This window comes from Bubalus kerabau, chromosome 16 (genome assembly GCF_029407905.1).
Source record: "Bubalus kerabau isolate K-KA32 ecotype Philippines breed swamp buffalo chromosome 16, PCC_UOA_SB_1v2, whole genome shotgun sequence".
NCBI lineage: Eukaryota > Metazoa > Chordata > Mammalia > Artiodactyla > Bovidae > Bubalus > Bubalus kerabau.
In genome coordinates this window covers 48,819,791-48,840,755 of record NC_073639.1, presented here as the reverse complement: position 1 = coordinate 48,840,755, position 20,965 = coordinate 48,819,791, and the positions used below count along the sequence as shown (strand labels likewise).

The 20,965-nt window shown below is 59.0% G+C and overlaps 1 protein-coding gene across 19 annotated transcripts in view; it reads left to right on the top strand.

The window, feature by feature from the left end:
* FBRSL1 (fibrosin like 1) overlaps positions 1–20,965 on the top strand; it is an 83,996-nt gene that overhangs the window by 13,013 nt on the left and 50,018 nt on the right. For 18 of the 19 annotated variants that reach the window (XM_055550748.1, XM_055550764.1, XM_055550759.1 and 15 more), the window contains exons 2-3: positions 3,033–3,233; positions 19,943–20,047. In XM_055550748.1, the coding sequence (XP_055406723.1) occupies positions 3,033–3,233; positions 19,943–20,047 (306 nt within the window). Of the gene's footprint in view, positions 1–3,032; positions 3,234–4,079; positions 6,859–19,942; positions 20,048–20,965 lie in introns of those variants that run through there. The other variant, XM_055550763.1, reaches the window with a different exon arrangement.

Genomic DNA, 20,965 nt, shown 5'->3' with positions numbered 1-20,965 from the left:
TGCACGCCTATGTGTCGGGGGTTGGGGGGGGAGATGCCTCAAAACCCCGCCTCCTTATGTCTGTGGGCCCATTAGATGGTATCTGCCCATGCCTCCTGCATTGGTGAGTGCCGCGTCAGCCTGGCCACAGGTGCTCGGTCAGATAGGAGGGTATGTGAACAAGCCTGCATTTCCATCTGTAGACTGAGTGTGGCAGGCAGCTCCCTGCATGTGGGCCAGCCCAGTCCCGTCTGCCGAAGACCTACGTGGGACAAAAGCCCCTCCCTCCCCTGAGGAAGCCTTCTGAGTGGGGTTATGGCCTTTTCCACCTTCGGATGGGAGGCTGGGGGGAGGCGGGGACCCATGGGTGGTCAGTGAGGTTCTGAGGGGACAGACCTGCAGCCTGACGCCGGTAGACAGGTAGGGGTTCCAGGGGCCTCGCTGCTTTCCAGAGCCTGGGAGGGAACAGTTGAGTGACCAGGAATCTCTCTGGACTTCTCTGGGCCTTGGCCTCCGTCTGTAAAGGGGTTGGCGTTCATGTGTCATGGGCACACCAGGAGTCCATATGTATTGAGTACCCTGCGTGTGGGAAGCAAGCCGCTGTGTTCACCAGTGCTTTCTGTCAGTGGAGGCACAGCCTCAGTGTTGTTCTCCAGGGAAGTCCATGGCCATATGCAAGGCCAGCTGCTGACTGCTGTCAGACGTCAGAGCCTCCTTTGGCCTCCCTCCCATCCCCAGGAGACAGGCATGCACCTCTGAAGTGGCTCCTTCCCTTCCACTTGCTTGTCTGCATTAGCCTTCTCTCTTTTTGGGAGTCGTGACAACTCGCCTGATGGGCCCACTCCCTCCTGATCTGACCCCAGGTGCCTGGAGCCAAGTTGGCATACATTCGGCACTCATTGCCACTGTAATGAGTTGGCCTGATTCCTATGGGAGGGGCAGGCGCGGAAAGTCCTGGGATCAGCAGGGACTCTTGTCGGCAGGGCATGAGGTGGGGAGTAGCCCCTTCTGACTGAGACAAGCTGGTGCCCTGGGGGGTTCCAGAGGTGGCTGCAAAAGTGCAGGTGACCTGTGGGTGTCTCTGGGGTCCGATAGCCCAGTGTGTGAGTGTGGGAAAGGGGCTGTTCTGCACCCAGCAAGTCTGGGTCCCCCTTGCTGCTCAGGCAAAATCTGCCTGTGGAACTTTGGTCAGATCCACAACTGTGGGCCTGGCAGGTCATCAGTGGGGACCTGAGTTCCAGGCTGGCAGGACTGCTGCGTGGCATGGTGTCTGACCTCACGGATGTCCCAGGACAGGTGCCCCACCTGTGGCCCCCACGGCTCAGCTGACCTTTAGGAGCCCCCATCCCCACTGGGACACCATCCCTGTCTCTTCCTGGTACTCCTGAGTTGACATTGAGGATAGGGCAGGGGCGTGCAGGAAGGTGAGCGTGCCAGTGCTTGGTGAGGGGGCAGGCGTCACAGGGTGCGACATGCTTCTTCTTGAGAGGCTGTGGATGGCATTTCACTCCCCACATCCTGCTCGAGCTCCAGGTCTGCGTGCCCGTGGGTTTGGGCCTGGGAGAGGGGAGGGGTCTGTCACCACTGCCGTGTGCAGCCGTGGAACGGGGTGGTCAGTCAGCCTGCAGTTGGACGTGGTTGCCCCCGGGCCGGGCCACAGGCCACACCTGACAGGGCAGTCAGGGTGCCTGGAGGGACAACTCCCCGTCTGGTTGGTCTCATCGGCGCCCCTGGTGAATTCTGGAAAGTGTGGGCCCCGCTCACTGGGTGGGAAGAGGGACGTGGGGAGTCTTCTTGAGGTGGCTGCGGACCTTGAGTTGGAGGACCCCACCCGCAAGCACAGCACCTCCTGTTTCCTGTCTCCAGTCCAGGGGACCAGAGCAGATGGGGACCTCGTCCTTCCTGCCACCCGCTTAAGTGCCTGGGGACACTTCTTGCAGGGCCGTGGGATAAAGTCACCATTGCGCTCATTCAGGCTTTCCTCCTCCTCTCCTCCCTGGACAGATGCTCTTGGAGTCTGCTGAGTCCCTTGTTGGCGTTTCCTTACCTCTCTCTTACACAGCCCAGTGGTGCTGGAGCTGCCTCCAGCTTCCCTGTGGATGCCAGGTCCTCCTGGGTTCTGGGCACATGGGCAGGGCTGTGTGTGTTGGGGAGTGGGGGAGCGGGGCATCCAGACCTCTGCATAGTTGGAGCTGTGCAGGCAGTGCAGAGGCTTGATGGGATGGGAGACCACATTGTCGTTGTCAGCATCAGGGTAACACATGCTTGTTAAACACGCACTGTGCGTCAGGCTCAGCTCTGGACGCTGGGTACAGCTGTGAGCAGGGCTGGCCCACATCTCTGCTCTAGGGCTGGATCTGGGGTTGCTGAAGCCCTGCACACCTGGCTGAGATGGAGACTGCTTTCCCAGGACGGTTCCCATCCGGTCCGGATGCCAAGCTGCAGGGGATTTGGGCTGGTAGACCCACAGGTGGCTCAGGACCAGAGGAGGAGGCAGCTGGAGTTGCACCATCTCTGCCTTTGGCCAGCTACTGTGCTAATGGCCCTCAGCCCAGGGCTCACCCTGGTCTCAGACTGGGAATCTGAGGGCCACTCCCAGGACGGGCCATGTCTCACAGAGGCCAGCACAGCCACCAGTCTCAGTGCCTGCTTCCTGTGAGCTTGGTTGAGACGTCACACTGGGCCAAGGATCAGGGCACCCTGTTACTGGCTGGGCTCCTTGGGAAATACCCCAGTCATCCTTCCCAAACTCCTAGTCCTGACAGGCCCGCCCATACTCATCTGACCCATCTGTGCACTACCCGTCCCTTCATCTCCCTTCACTCCCCTCACGCGGCCCTCCCAGGGTGGGAGGCTTCTTTGTAAGCTTAGAGTGGTAGGCTGACAGCCCGCTGTGGAGGGCGGCGTGGGCTGCGGCCCCTCAGGTGGGCACTGGCACATGCACAGGGCCCCACCTTTGGCATAGCATAGTCTCTCATGGTGCCACAGGTGGGATAGCTAACACTCCATGTGTCACCACCGATTAACTGGCTTTGTTCCTCCTCACCCCACAGAAGGACATGGCCCTGAAGCCACACGAGCGGAAGGAGAAGTGGGAACGTCGCCTTGTCAAGAAGCCTCGGGAGGCAGAAAACTGCCCATCTGCAGAGCCAAGTGAGAACGGGCGGCCCCTGGAGGCAGGCAGCTCTGAGCAGGACCTGGAGACCCCCTGTGACCGAGGGAAGAAGAAGGTCCCTCTGCAGCCCACCAAGCAGGTGAGCCCTGGGCCCCTCCCACTCAGAGCCATGGGCTCTGTGCCTTCTGCCCCTGGGCAGCCTTGGGGCCACACCAGCACCTGGACACCACCCATCGGCAGCTGGGCCTCCCTGGCAACGTGCTCCGTCGTTGTCGGGGGTGAGGTATGGGGCACACATGGACTGGGGCCAGGGGCACCCGTCCGCCGGAAGTCTGAGGGTCCTGAATAGAGGCAAGAGGCACCTCGGGTGGGTCACAGCCAGAGAGAGGCCATGCCAGGCCAGGAACTGGGGGCGGGGGTGTCTCGGCTCAGGCGGGACAGGAGGGTGCACCGCTGATAGGCTGGCCCCGTTTCCCCATTGCGTCTGTCAGGCTCCGCCGACTACGGGGTGTCCAGCGTGTCTGTAATGCGTGGGGTCCAGGCTCATTGCTCCGTGCTCTCCATGTGCTAAACTTAGGCGAAGCGCAGTGTCTGCAAGACGGGGGGAGTCACATCACTTGTTTGGTGGTCCAGGCGCAAGGAGCAGCCCCGCTGAGAGCAGGACCTCAGTGGGGGGTGATCCTTGCTGTCACCCAGAGCCCAGCTGGCATGGGGCAGGAAGACGGGGGCCAGGGGCTTATCTCCCAGAGCACAGGGTTCTGTCCTAGGTGTCGGCTCAGCACTGCAGCTGCTTTCCTCTCAGGGACTCACTGGTTTGCGCCTTCTGTTCAGAGAGGGGGTTCTTCTTGGTGTTTCACACTCCACTTTCAACTCCCTTGGGGATTGGAATGCTGGTGAGGGGGCAGCATGTCTCAGGGACCCGGGCTGGATGGGGGGTCTACAGACACACCTGCCCAGGTGGACACGTGCTCTTTCTTCCATGCAGGTGTGCTCCCCAGAAGGGGGGCCGCTCCCAGCCAACCACTGGGACCAGAACGGCCCGGCCCAGCGCCAGCAGCAGCTCCAGCCCAGCCAGCCCCAGGGGTCACTCCCAGCCCCGTGTCAGCGCTGCCAGCCCCGTCGGGCTTCCCCGGACCCCGGGCAGCCCTGCCAGCCCCAGCGGCCACTCCCGGGTCAGCGCAGCTGGCCCCAGCGGTCACTTCTGGGCCCAAGACAGCCCTGCCAGCCCCGGCGGTCACTTCTGGGCCCAGGTCAGCCCTGCCGGCCCCAGCAGCTGCTTCCAGCCCCAGATCAGCCCTGCCGGCCCCAGCGGTCACTCCCAGCTCAGCCCCACCAGCCACGTTGGGCACTAGCCCCCAGGCAGCGCTTCCGGCGCCTGCGCTCCCTCCTGGCCCCGTGGCAGCGCTGCCGGCCCCTACGGTCCATCCTGGCCCCGTGTTACCTCTGTCGACCCCTACGGTCCATCCTGGCCCCGTGGCACCGCTGCCGGCCTCTGCGGTCCATCCTGGTCCCATGCCACGTCTGCCGGTCCCTGCTGGCCCTCTGGCACCGCTGCTGGCCCATGAGGTCGTGGGTGGGCCCGTGTTTCCGCGGCCAGCCCAGCAGGGCATCCTCAGGACAGCGGTGCCGGCCCCTTCGGTCACTGCTAGCCCAGTGCCAGCGGTGTCAGCCCCCCCAGTCGCTCCTCATGCTGCGTCCACGTCGCCGGCCCACCAGCTCACCCTCAGGCCAGTGCTGCTGCCCCCGGCGGGCATTCCTAGCCCCATGCCAGCCCCGAAGATCCCTCTTGGGCCAGCCCAGCCGCCCCCGGCGGTCACTGCTTGGTCTCAATCAGCCCCAGCAGTTAGTTGAAGCCCCAGAGCAGCCTGGCCCCCCCAAACCTTCACTGCTGGGCCCTGGACAGCCATGCCAACAAAAGCGGCCACTCATGGACCCAGAACAGCCTCACCCGCCCAAGCGGCCACTCTTGGGCCCAGAACAGCCCTGCCGACGAAAGCGGCCACTCTTGGGCCCAGAACAGCCCTGCCAGCCCCTGCGGTCACTTTTGGGCCCGTGCCAGCCCTGCAAGCCCCAGCCGTTACTCCCCTTACCTGAGCGCCCTTCACTCCTGGGGCGGCCAACTCCACCCCGCCGGCCTCTCCTGGGGCCCCCGAGCCAGCCACGGCAGTCCCTGCTGAACCTGGCGCGGGCTCATCAGCCCCAGCTCTCCCTCCTGGCCCCAGGCCAACCCTGCCAGCCCCTGAGGTCACGACGGACTCGATCTTCCACCCCTGCGGTGGCCCGCCAGGCCCCGTCCGTGAGCCCTGGAGCCTGACACCCGTTCTCCCAGAACACCCCAGGTGTGGCTCTGCTGAGCCAGGCCAAGGGCCCCCTCACCCTGCAGCCTGAGATGTGTTGTCAGACTGGTCAGAGGCCTTCTCCAAACAGGCCGGGCTGTTTGCGGTTGGAAGCTGAGGCTCAACAGAGGCGGGAGCCCCCTGCAGGGCCACCACCAATCTGAGGCCCCCCTGCGCCAGGAAGAGAGGAGAGAACCTCAGCACCTTCCCACCTTCCACAGGCTCACCCCCACTGTGCCCACTGCGTTGTGACATGCACGTCCCCAGGAGAGGGAACACAGCTACCCCCAAGGGCTCAGGCTTGGGATTGGGGGGGGCGGTCCTTCAGCATCTCTCTGTGCCTCTAAAGTGCCCACGTGTCCTTCAGTGTTGGAGTTCCATGCCCAGGTGTACTGTTCAGAGAGTGAGTTTGTGTGTGCATGTACACAGCGTGTGGTCTGCAAGTATGCGCGTGTCCATGGAGAGAGAGAGAGAGAGAGTGTGTCTGTGTGTGAGATTTTGGGAGGTGTGCCAGCTGTAGGCCTTGCTCTCCTTGAGCCCCTCTCCATCTGGCCAGTGTGCATTCCCCATGCCCCTCACCAGGCAGAATGTGGGCACAACCAGAGCCTGGCCTGGGCCCTTACTTGCCTGCCCTCTGGCAGAGGGTCACATTTGTCCAGCTCCAGGGTCCTGTGACTGTGGAGAGAGGGCCTGAAGGATGCTCAGGGCCGTCCGTGGCTGAGTGGGTCTGCTGGTGCCAAGGAGGGTCCCCTCAGGAGTCTGTTTCCACCCTGATGGCCGGGCAGTGAGGCGGAGGGCAGATTCTCCCACCCGACCCCCCAGCTTTGGACCAAGAAAGCTTGCAGGGCCCAAGGCCATTCCCAGAATGTCTGCTCCCAGCCTCCCACTTGTCCCCTACAGCTTTCTGGCTCCCCGGCTCCCCAGGACGTCCCCCGTCAAGACAGACCTCACACTACAAGGCTTTTCTCTGCCGCACCCCCACCCTGCTACCAGACCCACGTCTGCACTCAAGGGTCATCCACCCCTTGCCCCTGGAGTCCCAGCACAGGTGGGAGAGCAGTGTTGGCCACCAGGGCTCTGCTTTGTGCGCCCGTCTTACCCAGCTGTGATGGTCACTTCTAGTACTGACCTGGTTCATGGAGGCCACAGACACACACACCGCCACCCCACCCCACCCTGGTTTCCAGGCCCAAGCCTTCCTCCCTGCTTGGTCGTGAAGACCCTGACACTCCGGGGTCCTGACACCCAGAGCAGGGCCTGCAGATACCTGGTCTCCCTCCCAGAAACATGGGGCTTATTTTTCTGATTAAAGAAAATAAAAAGTGCTGTGCCATTATTTTTATAATAGCATCAGTGTTTGTAATTTAACATAGTTTGTGTCGTATGGAAAGTGATTTATTCCAACAAGTGGTTTTCTGCACATCTGGACTTGTCTCTCGTTTATTGCATTTCAGCTGAGTTGCAGGAGAGCAGCCAGGGGAGGGGGTGCCCAGGCAGGGGGGCGCCTGGCCCGGACGTGGCTCACTGTGCCACATGGTGTGGGCCTGGGGGCATCAGCTCACCGTAATGACCCTCCATGCCCTCCTGGCAGCCTACTTAATGGACCGCTCCTTCTGTCCTGTTTCTTGGAGCCCCAGCTGTGGAAGGGGTCTTTTTCTCGATGCCACTGAAGGCGCTTCTGAAATCTTGTCATTGACTCCCGCGTAGTGCCACTATCCCGTTGTTGTGCACAGAGGGTGGCAAGGCCACCCTCTCCCTCCCACTGCCCTGAACTCTTAACCCAGATGCAGTCTGAGCGTCTCTGTCTCCAGGCCCTGCGCGTGCTCTTGTCTGGGCGTGTCTCAGGCGGGCCAGGCCAGGACTGACCGTTGGTCACCGCCTTTCTAGGCCTTTGTGCTCTGGGAATGTTGGCTGCAGTACATGGGTGCCACTTAGTTGGGGAAACACAGCTCTTGGGGGCAGCATCTCTGATGGCAGGAGAGGGGCGGGGAAGAGGGCTGAGCCCACCCCGCTGTGGGTGAACTCCTTGGTGAGTTGGGGTGGGGCTGTTCCTTGTGTGATCACTGCTGAAGAAAGGACTTGGGTTCCATCTGGAGTTAGCAGGGCTATTTAACCCCAACATGACTGTGGCCACGGCTGGCCTCAGGTCAAAGTGCCAGGACCCTGAGGGATGTGCACTTGGGCGAGGCATCCATTGGCCATAGAGGGGACTGGATCACATGCGTCGTGTCCTAGGGGACCCATGTTGCCATGAAAAAATACAGGTGGTCCAGTGTGACCAGATCAGTGTTTCTGAGAACAACGGGAAACCTGGGTTTTTCTATGGATTCAGTGGGTTTTTTCAAACATTGGTGGCTAATTCTAATTTGATGACTCCCCTTGCTGGCCAGAGGACACAGCTGTGTGGGCTTTGCATGGCCTGGTGGCAGAGGTTTGGGCCTTGGCAATTGTCTTGGCCCTGAAGCCAAGGGTGTGCGATGTGGCCCACCTCGTTGTGGGGAGACTGGGGCAGCCTGGCCCGACGGGCAGAGTTGGAGTCTTTGGAGGGGGGTATGCCTTGGGGGTCTAGGGTAGGCCCTGTGCTGCCCCAGGGAGCCCTTGGATGGAGACTGGAGCCTGGGTACAGTGCTCTTCTGGGGCCTTTCTGGACCCTGCGGCCCACCTCCTCTTCTACAGACTGGGCCATGGGGAGGGGACATGTGCCTTCTGTACAGGAGCCCCTGATGCGACGCCTGGTCACTATTAATCCTTTGCTGTGTGATGGCTGTTGTGGTTTTACTGTCAGGTTGAGTAAGGGGTGACCAGGTGGTCTGTCCAAAAGCAACACAGAGATGAAACCTACCTACTAAACAAGACCCCTTGGGATCCACCCAGTGGGTGGGGAGGGCCATGAGCACGGGTGACCCCCATGAGTCCGCAGGTTCCCAGCCCTTTAAGGGGATCGCACGCCACCTTCAGCGTCCACCTGGGACACCTGTCCAGGCTGGCGGTTTCCTGGGGGAGATTGCTTGTCGGCTGCCATGCACAGGGCTTCCCTGCGTGTGTGTGCACAGCTGTCTTGAGCACAGAGGTGCTCCCCAGGTGAGCGCCTAGTCACTCCCCATGAGTTCTGCTCCTTCACGTGGGGGACACCCTGGGGAGGATGGGCCCCTGGACCAGCCACTCAACTGCACCAGGACTTTGTCAGCACCTAAGGCGCCAGGCACACAATGCGTCTTGACCAAGGCAGATCACCCCTGCCCCAGGGAGCCTCTGATGGGGCAGACATGGAATGTGACGCAGTCCCTTAATGTATTAGAAGAGCCAGGCCTACATCTGTGTGTAGAGACACTTGGCTGGACAGGGAAGCTGGTGGCCCTCTTTCTCCAGCCAGAGGCTGCACTGACCACAGAACATCCTTAGCAGTTCACCAGGTCGGGAGCTGGGGCGTCTGAGGAAGATGATGTCTGTGTCCAGCCACCTGCTTCTGCCTGGGGGGCTGGACATGAAGCCTGTCCTGGGGGTGGGACTAGAGGGCTTGAGACTGAGAGGGGTGCCACCCAAACTCCTGGAGGGGTCCCAGGGGCCTTGTTTAAAAGGCAGGTTCTGACCCTGCAGAAGCTTAGAGTGGCTCTCTTTGCTGGGACTATGATGGGAGCCACATTAAAAACATAAAGAGTCAAAATTAGCCCTAACATATTTTAACTCTGTATACCATCAGCACTGTGTATCCACATGCAGGGGGCTGACTAGGGCTGCATCATTTTATATAAAGGACTTGAGCATCCATGGAGTTCTGGTATCTGTAGGGGGCTCCTGGGGGGCTTCCCCAATGGCTCAGCAGTAAAGAATGTGCCTGGAATCAACCTCCCATGGACACCGAGGGACAACTATATTCTAAATAGTATCATTTCAATATGTAGTCAGTGTGAAAATTAACAGTGGGATATTCTACTTAATTTTTGTACCACGTATCTTCCTCATGCAGCCCTTCTCAGTTGGCCTCAGACTGGTCCAGTGTGGTTCAGAGGCAGAAAGGTGTCTTTCCCAAGTTTACTGTCTCCTCATACTTGCCACTCTTGTTGGTTTTCTCCTTCTCGCCCTCAGCCAGCCCTTGGTTTGAACCCCCACCACTAGGCAGCAAAGCCAAGCACCTGTCAGCCTAAAACCTCCCATGTGAGCATCAGGTCCGTGTATCCAGGGCCAATACCCTCCACCCCAGAAGCCACAGCCCCCTCACTGATTGAGAACGAGCCAGAACACAGCTCCAAACCTTCCTTCACCTCAGTGGGGAGCTTGACTTCTGCCCCAGGGATCGGGCCAGGAACAGGGAGCCATCTTCCACTGCTCACTTCCCCACCCAGGCCTGCCCTTTGCTTCCACCTCCTAACTCTCTTTCTGAACAGGATTTCATTAGAAAATTAAAGTGGAAATAAGAATTCATCATACAGAATGCATCTCATAGGGTACAGCCAAAGCAGTGTTCAGAGTAAGACCTCTAGCTTCGGTGCTCATGTTGGAAAAGAAGATGAGTTCAAGATGAGTGACCTGAAGAACCTACAAGAGCGGAGTGTCATATAGAAGAAAGGGAGGAATCCGAATGAGAGTGTAATTAATGAGCAAGAAAGCAAGCAATAGGAAAAGTGAACAAAATCGAAAACTGTTTCCTGGAAAGCATCAACAAAATTGAGAACTCCCCTGTACTTAGATTGATCAAGCGAAAAGGAACACAGATTACCAGTGTTAGGAACTAAAATGGAAATACCACTGCAGGTGCTACAGACATTGAAAGAATGGGGCATAAGCAATTTTATCCCAGTAATTGAACACCTTAGCTGAAATGAACAAAGTTTTTGAAAAATACAACTTACCAAAACTGACTTAAGATGAAATTTCCCGTCATTGCCTCGTTGAGTCGTGTCCGACTCTTTGCGACCCCATGAACTGTAGCCCACCAGGCTCCTCTGTCCTACACTGTCTCCCAGAGTTTGCTCAAATTCATGTCCATTTGATGCTGCCTAACCATCTCATCCTCTGCCATCCCCCTCCTCCTATCTTCAGTCTTTCCCAGCATCAGGGTCTTTTCCCATGAGTCGGCTCTTCACGTTAGGTGGTCAAAGTATTGGAGCTTCAGCATCAGTCCTTCGAACGAATATTCAGGGTTGATTTCCTTTAGGATTGACTGGTTTGATCTCCTTGCTCTTCAAGGGACTCTCAAGAGTCTTTTCCAGCACCACAGTTCGAAAGCATCAGTTCTTCAGTGCTCAGCCTTCTTTGTGTTACAACTCTCACATCCATACATGACTAGTGGAAAACTAGTTTTGATTATATGGACCTTTGTTGACAAAGTGATGTCTCTGCTTTTTAATCCAGTCTAGGTTTGTCATAGCTTTTCTTCCAAGGAGCAAGCGTCTTTGAATTTCATGGCTGCAATCACCATCCACAGTGATTTTGGAGCCCAAGAAAATAAAATCTCTGCTTCCACTTTTTTCCATTCTATTTGCCATGAAGTGATGGGACTGGATGCCATGATCTTGGTTTTTTGAACATTGAGTTTCAAGCCACTCTCCTCTTTCACTCTCATCAAGAGGCTCGTTAGTTCCTCTTCACTTTCTTCCATTAGACTGGTATCATCTGCATATCTGAGGTTGTTGATATTTCTCCCAGCGATCTTCCTTCCAGCTTGTGATTCATCAAGCCTGGCATTTCCCATGATGTACTCTGCATAGAAGTTAAATAAGCAGAGAGACAATATACAGCCTTATCATACTCTTTACCACTGAGCCACCAGGGAAGCCCTAAGATGAAATAGATGATCTGAATAGTCATGTGTCTGTTAAATTGACTTTGTAAACTGGATGTCCATGTCCACCCCTCACTGCTAGCCTACCACCTCTTACCAGCAAAGAAAAGCTGACCTTTCACAGCCGGCCCAGGCACTGTCGCCAGTGACCATACCTGTGAGGCAGGATATTGCTAGTACCATTTTTCAGAGGAGGATACTGAAGCCAAAGAAATAAAGCATCTGAGTAACTTGTCCGAGACAGGCAGGGAAAGTGATGGAGCCAGGGTTCAAACCAGGTGGCTCAGCTCCAGAATGTGTGCCCTTGACCCTGACCTTTGCCTGGAAGACAGCCAGCACCAGTTTTCCTGCCCATCTGCAAGTGGTGAGGTTCCTCTAAAGGGCCCATTTGAGCACGCCCTCCCCTTGCTGAAAGCACCCTGGAAGTTCCCCTCCACCCTCAGGAAGTCTTGGTTCCTGGACGTGCCCCACAAGGGCCTTTGTGGTCTGAGTTCTCCCTCCTCCCCGACCTGCCTGCCTTCTGCCCCTCGCCTGCTCCCATGCCCCTTTTTTGGGCACACCCCTCTGCGGTGTGGGGATTGCCCATTTCTTATCTGCACCCCCGAGCAGGCCTGATAACCCCAAGCCTGGCAGAGGGCTGGGCCCCAGACGCTTAGTCAACACAGGGAGTGAGACAGAGCGGGGCAGAGTTCTGGATGCGATCCACATGGCCTGTCGTGCTCCTCACCATCACATTGGTCTGCGGGGTCCATATTTGCCAGTGTAGGGGTTTTCTAATCACAGGTTTTCATACTGGCTTGGTAGAGTCCTTCCAGAATATTCCCTCGCCCTCTGGAAGATGAACCTCGTGGTGGGTAAACCCCTCGGTGCCTCAGTGTTCTCATCTATACAGTGGGACAGGCACTCCCTCAGAGTTTTGTGTGGGTCAGTTAAAGTTCGAACCACGCTGGGTCCTAGCTAGCCGCTACAGTGCCTGGCTCCCATTAACGCAGACGGTTTCTCCCACTTCCCTCTCTTCTGAGGCCTGGGCTGCAGCCTGGGGGGTGGCCGAGGTGGGCTTCCCTGGGACGCTCTGCATCCTCACCCCACCTCATCGTGAGGTCATCGTTGGCTCTGGTGGCCCCCGGCAAGTGCTCCTCCTTTCTGGGCCTGTCTACTCATCTGTAAAGTGGAGCTGTCAATACTGCACGCGTCTCGGGTCGTAGAGATGAAAAGCTGAGTTGACGTGCACAGTTCCTGCTAGATATGCCATTGTTACCGCAGTTACTGCTTTATCATTATCCCTCATAGAATGGTTTCTCCTGCTTCCTGGGCACGGCCTGGACAGGCGAGTCTCGTCTCCGGCCTCCTTGGCGGGCTCACCTGGTCCCCTTGAGGGCAGCCATCCTGGCAGGACCCATGGGCAGAGTGCTTGGCCATTCCCCGGCTTTGGCGCAGCCAGACCCCCACTCCAGATGTGGCCCTCACAGAAACCTAACATGGGGGACTTGCTGGGGGGCCCTGTTGGGAGAAGGGTAGAGGGGAGTGGATGCCGAGGGCATGGCCCATTTGGTGTATACTTCTTTGGGCTTTGTTGTTGGTCCCTGTCTGGGCTCGGTGACTAAGACACCTGCTGGAATTCCAGACGTGACACGAGTGGTGGGGGGATGGGGTGACAACAGACCTGCCTGGAAACGAAAATAGGGTTGCTTTAGACCAGCGGATCGGGGAGGCCTCGCCTAGGAGGTGACCCACCTTGAGGCCTGAGGACAGCTGGCAAGGAGTGAGCTGACAGAACCCTGGGGCGGGGATGGCGTGGGGCCTAGGTGAGCGTGGCCACCACTCACTCACAGAGGGGCCACTGGGGGTTTTAGGCTGTGCAGTGACTTGAGCTGAGGTATGTTTTCCAAAGCTCGCACTGGAGGGGGCCTGGGCAGCTGCAGGGAGGTGCTTGTGGCTTGAATCAGCTGGACAGGTGGGGACAGCAGTGGCGCAAGCTGAGTGGCTCAGCTAGAGAGTAGAGGCCAGATGGAGCCCAGAGTCCACTGGCCTGACTGAGGGGCAGGACCTGGTGCACTGCCCCTGCCCCTCAGCCACAGGGACCACACTCGGGCACAGGCAGGGTGTCATGTCACTCACATGGCACTTGCTCACGTACAGCTCGTGTCCCCAGAGCCTGCTGGCCGTGTGTCTCCTTGGGTTGTGGCCTCAGCTCAGCCAGTGGCCTCTGTACAGCGTGTTGTGCGTCTCCATGCTTCACTCACCCAGCTGGCCACGTGGCCGAATCCCGGGGGAAGGATGTGGAGCAGTGGGAGGGGAGGGCCAGCCTCCGAGGGCAGCAGCTTGCTTCCTCACCCTGTGCCGGCTGTGGGACCCTTCCTCATTGTGCCAGGCCCCTGCCAGGTAGTGGGAACAAAGGACAGCCCCTACCTACTGGGCACTTGCCGTCCAGTGACCCTGCTTCACTCAGGGACACCTGGGGCCATGGGAGCCTGAGGGGCCTCACCCGGCCTGATTGTCACAGGAGTGGAGTGAGCATCGGAAAGGATTCCTGGGAGAAGTGGGGCCTATAGCCACGGTCACCTTACAGTGGACCCCATCCTTCTGGAGCCTCCACCTGGAGTCACAGCCCTGAGAACTCTCACCCTCCGGTCCCGAGGCAGCTGCAGTACCACACTTCACCAGCAGGTGCTGCTGTCGGTCGGGGGACGCTGGTCTGCAGTGCTGTGCTTGGGGTACCATCCTCCACACTGACCTGGAGCGGTGCACTGCGAGTAAGCAAAGGAGAGGCCATGCAGGTGGCCTCGTTGGGTGGGGAGGGGGCCCTGGCCTTCCTTGCACACCCCAGCATCTCACCTGACCACCAGCCCCCTCATGAGTGTGTTTGCATGGTCTGTGTAAAGGTTCCCCTTCCTGGGCCAGCCGTGCTCTGTGGCCTTCTTCCAAAACCCAGGTTCCGCGCAGAGCTGGAGGCAGAGCACAGGCCTGGGGCTCAGGGTGGGGCTCTGTTGAACAGAGTAAAGTACGGGCTGTCCTCACGGCTGTCATGTGCTGGGGAGGGAGGTGGCGTGTGTGAGGTGGGGCGGGGGTGCAGGTTCAGTGGGGTCATGAGGTCCCACTGAGCATCAGGGAATGTTGGTGGACAGAGCAAGGGACTTCCTGGTCAGAGCCTCATTTATAGCCCTGGGGCATTGAGGTACCAGGGTGACAGAGAGGCCAGGGTCCGGGGCACCCAAAGGGGAAGGGGGCCCCCATCCCCAGGACGGGCGGGGCCTCGGGCCCTGCTTCAGTTGGGGCTTCGGGTAGACAGAACAGCCTCTCACTTTGGAGCCCGTAGAACACACTGGACACCAGGGATCAGCTGGAATGAGCAGGGACCAGAGTGGGGGCAAGAAGACTAACACGGTTCTCATGGATGAACACAGCTCATCCTCCCAGTCCAGCCAGCAGGGGCCCAGTCAGGGCCATGTGACCTATGGCTGCCCACTCACCCTTGGGGTGCGCTGAGGAGTCACCTGGGGGGCCCAGGAAGGTCTCTGAGAACCAGACCCACAATGTTTGACCCCTGAGGAGGCCCAGTGGTTTTAAAGCACCCCAGTGGGGGCATTATTTGTGCAGGAGTCCCTGAAATAAGATTGGGGTGAAGGGGGAGGGGTCTCTGCCACAGGCCTGGGGTTGCCATGTGGCCCTGGGGCTGGGACGCCAGGCGTGTGCATGTGCGTGCGTGAGTGTGTGTGTGTGAGTGAGTGGACATGGAATAGGGTGCCTTGGCCATCGGGAGCCTGTGCTCGGTCTCTGTAGGGGTGTCGTGAGGGGAGTCTCCTGACTCCCTTCTCACCGGGACAGCGGGCTGGCTGGCTGGGGGCTGAGGGGCGGGTGCTGATGCTTAGTGGGTGCCTGACCCTCGCGTCACCCTACCAGGCCACGTCCTCCCGCTGGTTTGAAGGAGACCGTGGGTGGCCTCAGCCACAGCCGCCTTCTCAGGGTTCCCCAGGGTCTGCAGCCAGGCCATCCCCGCCCCTTCCGCTCCCAGGCCTGTAGGTGTGGAGGCTAAGTGGGCCTCTCCTCATGCTGGAGGCCAGTGCAGACTAGCCGTGGGTCAGAGGGCACCTCCCACCCCTGGGCTGGGCTGGTGGTGTTGGGGCGGAGGTGGGAGAGGCATGGGGCAGAGCCCAGAGCTCCTGAGAAGGTGTGTGTGTGCTCGTGTGCATTCCTGAGAGCTCCATGGGATGACACTTGTCTGGGGGTGAAGCCATCTGGTGGGGCATGATCTCCTGCAGGGGCCGCCATGTATGGCTGTTCAGGTTGCGTGCTGCACAACTCTAGGGCCACCACTCCCACTCTCGCCATGGATGGATGGCATGTGCATATGCAGGTGTGCAGCAGTTGAGCATGCTGCGCAGGGCGCCTCCGCTCCATCTGCGCGGCAGGACTCTAAGGGTGGGGGGAGCCTCTGCATCTTGCTTCAGGCGTGGGTCTCGGTAACCCACGTGGGTCTCATGGTGAACGCACAGATCATCGGGCAGATATCAGGAGCAGGCAGGCGCTGTGTTGGGATGTGGGCAGAAGAGGCCTTGTTGAGTGCCTGCGGGGCAGGGACTCCTGGTGCTCCTTTGTTTCTGTGTCCTGGTGGGAGCTGGTCTATGAAGGGTCAGGAGTCCCAGTGAGTCTTCTCGCTGCTGGAGTGAGGGATTCTGGGGCCCCCGAATCAGCCCTGGGGTGTCTCGGGAGTTTCCTGTCCCCCATAGGGGAAAGGCACCTGGTGGCATAGCCTGGGGACACTGCCAGGTCCCACCTCTTGGACCCTTTCCCAGCCACGCCTCCTGGACTTACTGACACTGCGCACACCCTGTGGGTCTGAGCTCAAGTGGAACCACATGCTGCCTGTTTGTGGCCCAGGGCACTTGGCAGCCCGCCTGGGAGGCGACACTTCCTCCTGGAATTGCTGCAGAACCTGGTTAGGGAGTTGCCTTGCCCAGGAAGGGTAACAGGAAAGGGTTCCCTGTCACTGCCAGAAAGCCAGGGCCCCAGGTACTCCCGGGGTGCCTCAGTCTGAGGGTAGTGCCCCTCACCTTGCTGCTCCAATGGCAGTGCCCCAGCCATGCTGATCTAAGGGGGGGTCCTCTCCCTGCCCTTCTGGGGGCTGTGTCCTGACCCTGCCTGGTGGAGAGCAAGGCCCTATTTCCATATTTCCACCAGTCTCAAGGGGAGTCCTGCCCCCGCCAGTCTGAGGAAATGTTTTTGTGGTATGCCGCCTTGCACGAGCCAACTGATACGTGTTCAGGAATTTTGCACAACTTGCAGAAACTGCCGGTGCTTATTAGGGCTCTCCTCTTCCCCAGGGAGCCTCGTTGCTCCGGCATTGCCATCCCCCGACCCTTCCCAATAGCCTCGTGTCCGGCCTCATCACCTTTCAGAAGCGTCACCTTCTCAGTGAGGCCCCTCCCTGGCGACCCCTTCTTTGCTCTTCTCTGCTATTGTCCTTCCAGAGCACCTGTGGCCGTCTGCCGACCACATGCTCCATGTGCTGGCCTCTCTGTAGGCTTCATGAGGGTGGGGACTTGGGTCTGTTTATGTTCATTGCCCAGAATAGGGCCGGTTCATAGGCAGGCACTCAGTAAGCCTTGGATGGGTAGGTGGATGATGGGTGGTGAGTGGATGGGAAGATGGATAGGTGGATGGATGGATGAATGCATGGATGGTGGGCAGATGGGTGGTTAAGTGAACAAGTAGATGGGTAGAAGGGTGGATGGATGGATAAAGGATGAATGGGTGGATAAAGGATGGATGGATGGATAAAGGATGGTTGGGTGGGCATAGGGATAGACCACAATGCCCAGGGGTGGGCCCAGGCATGGGCTCCCAGCTGCCCTCCTGGGACAATCAGGGCCCAGATCAGAATCTGATCTCTCCAGCTAGAAGTGGAGGCATGGCATCCCTGGCCTTCTGGCATAGCTAGCCAGCAGCATTTCTGAGCCAGTAGGAGGCGACTGGGGCTACAGGACAGCCAGAGTCCAGCTTGGGGCTGGCCAAGGAAGAGAAGGTGACCAGCCATCCCAGTGCGTCCAGGGTTGGGATGGTTCCCAGGGCACAGTACTGAGTTTTATGGGATTTTCTGGGAAACGGGGCTTTCAGAGCTGAAACCCACTGCCTGAGGAGGATGACAGACCCCAGCCTGTCCTCCCCTTGTGGGGCATCACCGAAGATTCAAGATAAGGAATCCTCTCTGGGGTCCAGCTGAGAGAGGAGACCACTTGTGTGACTGAATGAAGTGGAATGTGGTATCCTCCCTTCTCACCTTTCAGCTGTGTGGGGTTATTCTTCAGCCCCCGCTTCCCCTCCCCCTTTGCCGGGCGTCCTTGTACAGGGAGCAGTCTGCACAACTGCGCCAGGCCTGTTCTGTCCTGGCAGTGTCTCTGGGTCCAGCCTTCTTCATGGGCAGGGACCCTGCTCTGAGCCCAACCTGAAATACTGTCCCCCAACAGTGAGGGTGGGTTCATGGGGGTGATTACTGAAGGTCAAAGCCAAGAGTCCCAACTAGAGCCTTACCAGGATCCTCCAGAGGACCTGATGACACAGTGAGTCTGTAGTGGGGCCCGGAAGTGCTCATTTGTATTCCTGCCAAGCTCCCAGGTGCTGATGCTGCATGTCCAGGGACCCCACTTTGAAAACCACTGGATGAGGGCATTTGTTTTCTTGCAGAGGCTCCTTGCCAGCAAGGCAGTGAGGAAGTTCCCCTGAACCCCATATTCACTCCTTTTGGGGAGACCTGTCATGGAGTCCAGAGGCAAGAAAGACCTGTCTCCAGCTGGTGACGGCAGTGACACCTGCTGGCTTATTGGTGCTAGAGAGGGTTCAGGCTCACAAACAGAACGTCTTACCCCATAGAGCCTGTGAAGGGCCCTGTCAACACCCCCACTTTACAGATGAGGAAACTGAGGCTCAAGGACAGTCAGAGAGCCAGCACTGGCCCAGGGTCTGCGCATTCACCACTCAGCTATGCAGGATGGAGCCTGTGAGGCCGGGGACCCGTGGGCTCACAATGGGGAGGTTTCGCCTGGGGTGAGACTGGGGCCCCTCCCTGGGCCTGCCATAGGATGGGAGGGTAGTCCTGAGGGCTGGGCATCCCCCTCGCTGTTCCTGCTTCCCCAAAAGGGGGCCCTCCCCTGGGTCCTTGTACTCAGGCCTGGGCTGTGGATTATGTTTCGTGATGATGCTCTGCTAGCCACACCGTGCAGGGAGGGGCCTGTGGCTATGGGAGCTTGGACCCCATCTAGGGCTTAGGTTGGCCCTGGAGAGCAGAGGCTCTGAGGGGCAGCCTCGAGAGAGCGAGCCCACCATTGGGTCCACAGGAAGAAGGGCTCAGGCCTTGAGGGGGTTTCCTGGGGACTTGAGAATATTCCAGAGCACAGCTGGTGCACCTGACTTTCCACCCTAGCTGAGGTCTCCGGAGCTGAAGGATGCTTATGACAAAATGCCTGGATGCAAAGGACTGGGCCTCCCTGCCCCTGGTTGTGGCGCAGGTTCTGAGCACGCCTGAGCTCTGAGAGCATATGCGCTGGGCGGGGAGGCCTGGGGGGTGGACAGGAGGCCACACGCTGCCCCGCAGGCAAGTCGGCAGCGCCTGGAGCAGGGGTCATTGGGTGCTAGGCAGTGTGCTGGCTGGGAGCTGTGGCCTCTGTTGCTAGGAAACCTCTGACATACAGCCCAAATAGTCGGTTTGGGCTGTTGGTGCACGTCCAGACAAAACCGTGGGAATGTTCCAGAACCAAGAAGCTGGAGCCACCTGGAGGTGGTGGGTCAGCCGAGCTCTGTGGGTCCTGCCAGAGAGTCCAGGAGGGCAGCTGGGAGCTAACAAGACCTGGATGGATGCTGGCATGATTGGGATGGTGACTTCCTGGGCCCAGAGGTCAAGGGTCAGGGGCTGTGATGGATGTTCCTACCCTGCAGCTTGGTGAGGTTTGAAACTATTTCCAAGTAAAAAGAACGCAGGCAGGTTTCTGGGCACTTTCCACATTGTCACTTAACCTCCCTAGTGGTTAATCGACTCCCTCCTTGATTTCCTCCTCTGTAAAGTGGGCACAGAGCGGCCAACCAGGGCTTTTGTGTGAGGAGCAAGGAGCTGAGGGCCTACCAGGTCTACAGAGAGTCCGGCAGATACTTGACCCAGCAGCAGCTCTTCCAGTGGGTACTACTTGCTTCATTCTGCAGATGACAGAACTGAGGCACAGAGAGGTTGAGTAATGACCCTAGGACACGCAGAGGGGAGTGGCTGGTCCACACCCAACTCTGCAGACCTTACAGCCCTGATGTGGGTTGTGCTGAGGACTGAAGGGGGCCCAGGAGTGGTGCACCTGCAGGGAGCAGAGGTGAATTGCCGCAGGCAGGCCTGTCTTGACACCTGATCATGGGCCCCTGGTGGAGTGGGAAAGGCCGGGGCCTCCCACTGGCCTGCTCCCCATCCAGGAGTCTTTAGTTGCCAGCCGGCCAGAGGAAAGGACAGAGCTGACAGTAGTTTAGACTGTTGAGTGCTCATCCTTTGCTCTCTGGGCTCTTCTTTCCTGTTCTGGGTAGGAATGGGAAGTACTTACTGGGTTGTCAGTGGTTGGCTGTGCCCTGCCGCCCCCCTCCCCGGGTTTCAGCCCAGAGGGACCGGGTGGGGTGGGGGAGGAGCCTGAGCCAGGCTGTGCCCCAGCCCCACCCTGCAGGGTGTGTGTGCTGAGCCCGTCTCTCATCTCTCCCTGTCCCCAGATGAAGGTCGCAGTGTCCAGAGGGGGCGACCACAACAGTGACGGCGACAGCTTCCGAGAAGCCACCAGCTCCCGGAGGAGCAGTTCTCGGGACCAACTCAGTGATGTGAGTACCCCAGCTGCTCGCGGGAACACTTCCGAGTCCCTGGGGTGACTGCCCGGCCAGCCTCCAACCTTCAGCGGACACTGCAAGCCGTTTGCTTAGGGGCCCAGAGTCTCAATCCAGGGTTTTGTGCTCACAATTAGCATTTGCCTTCTTTAAAACATAACTGTCTACTAATTGGGGCTTCCCCATTAGGAGGGATTTAAATGAGGACCAACCGTTAGGCACGGGCAGGGGTGAGTGGAGGTGACCATGCTGGGGTGCAGTCCCTATGTCCAGCTGGGGGTAGGCTCGGGGTCGGTGCCCAGCTGGCGGCGGGCAGGGCTATGGATGCCAAACAGCTCCCACAGATGTATCTAAAGAAGGGTGGAGGCAGGGGGTGCGTTTCTGGCCCGCTGAGCTGCAAACACTCCTGCCTGCCCAGGCAGACCCTTCTGTCTGCTCTAGCTGGCAGCAGCACGGGGCATCCAGCAGTCTAGGTCTCTGCCACTGGGGGCCACACGGAGGGGAGGGTGCCCCTCTGAGGCACAAGCTGGCCCTGGGTCTGGGGACGCCTTTCGATGTGTCCTGTCTAAAAGGTCCTTGAGCTCAGGTCCCAGGGGGCGGGGGAGGGGGGTCTTAGGACCCAGTTTAGGGATGACCCAGGCAACACATGAGGGCACCCACTGGGACGTGGCCAGCAATGGGGGTGCAGGGTATTCCTCCAGGGCTGCTGGGTCTCCCTAGACCTTGGAGAAGGGGGATGGGGCAGGTATTGCAAGGGCAGGGAGTGGGGGTTGAGGGGCCTTGGGCGATGAGGACTCAGGCGGAAGAGCCCCCCGTGGGAGGCAGCGCTCCTGGAAGAGGCCTTTGTCTTCTTGACCCCCAGCTGCAGGAGTGGCGGCCTAACGGAGATGGGTTTTCTGCAGGGCTAAATGGAAC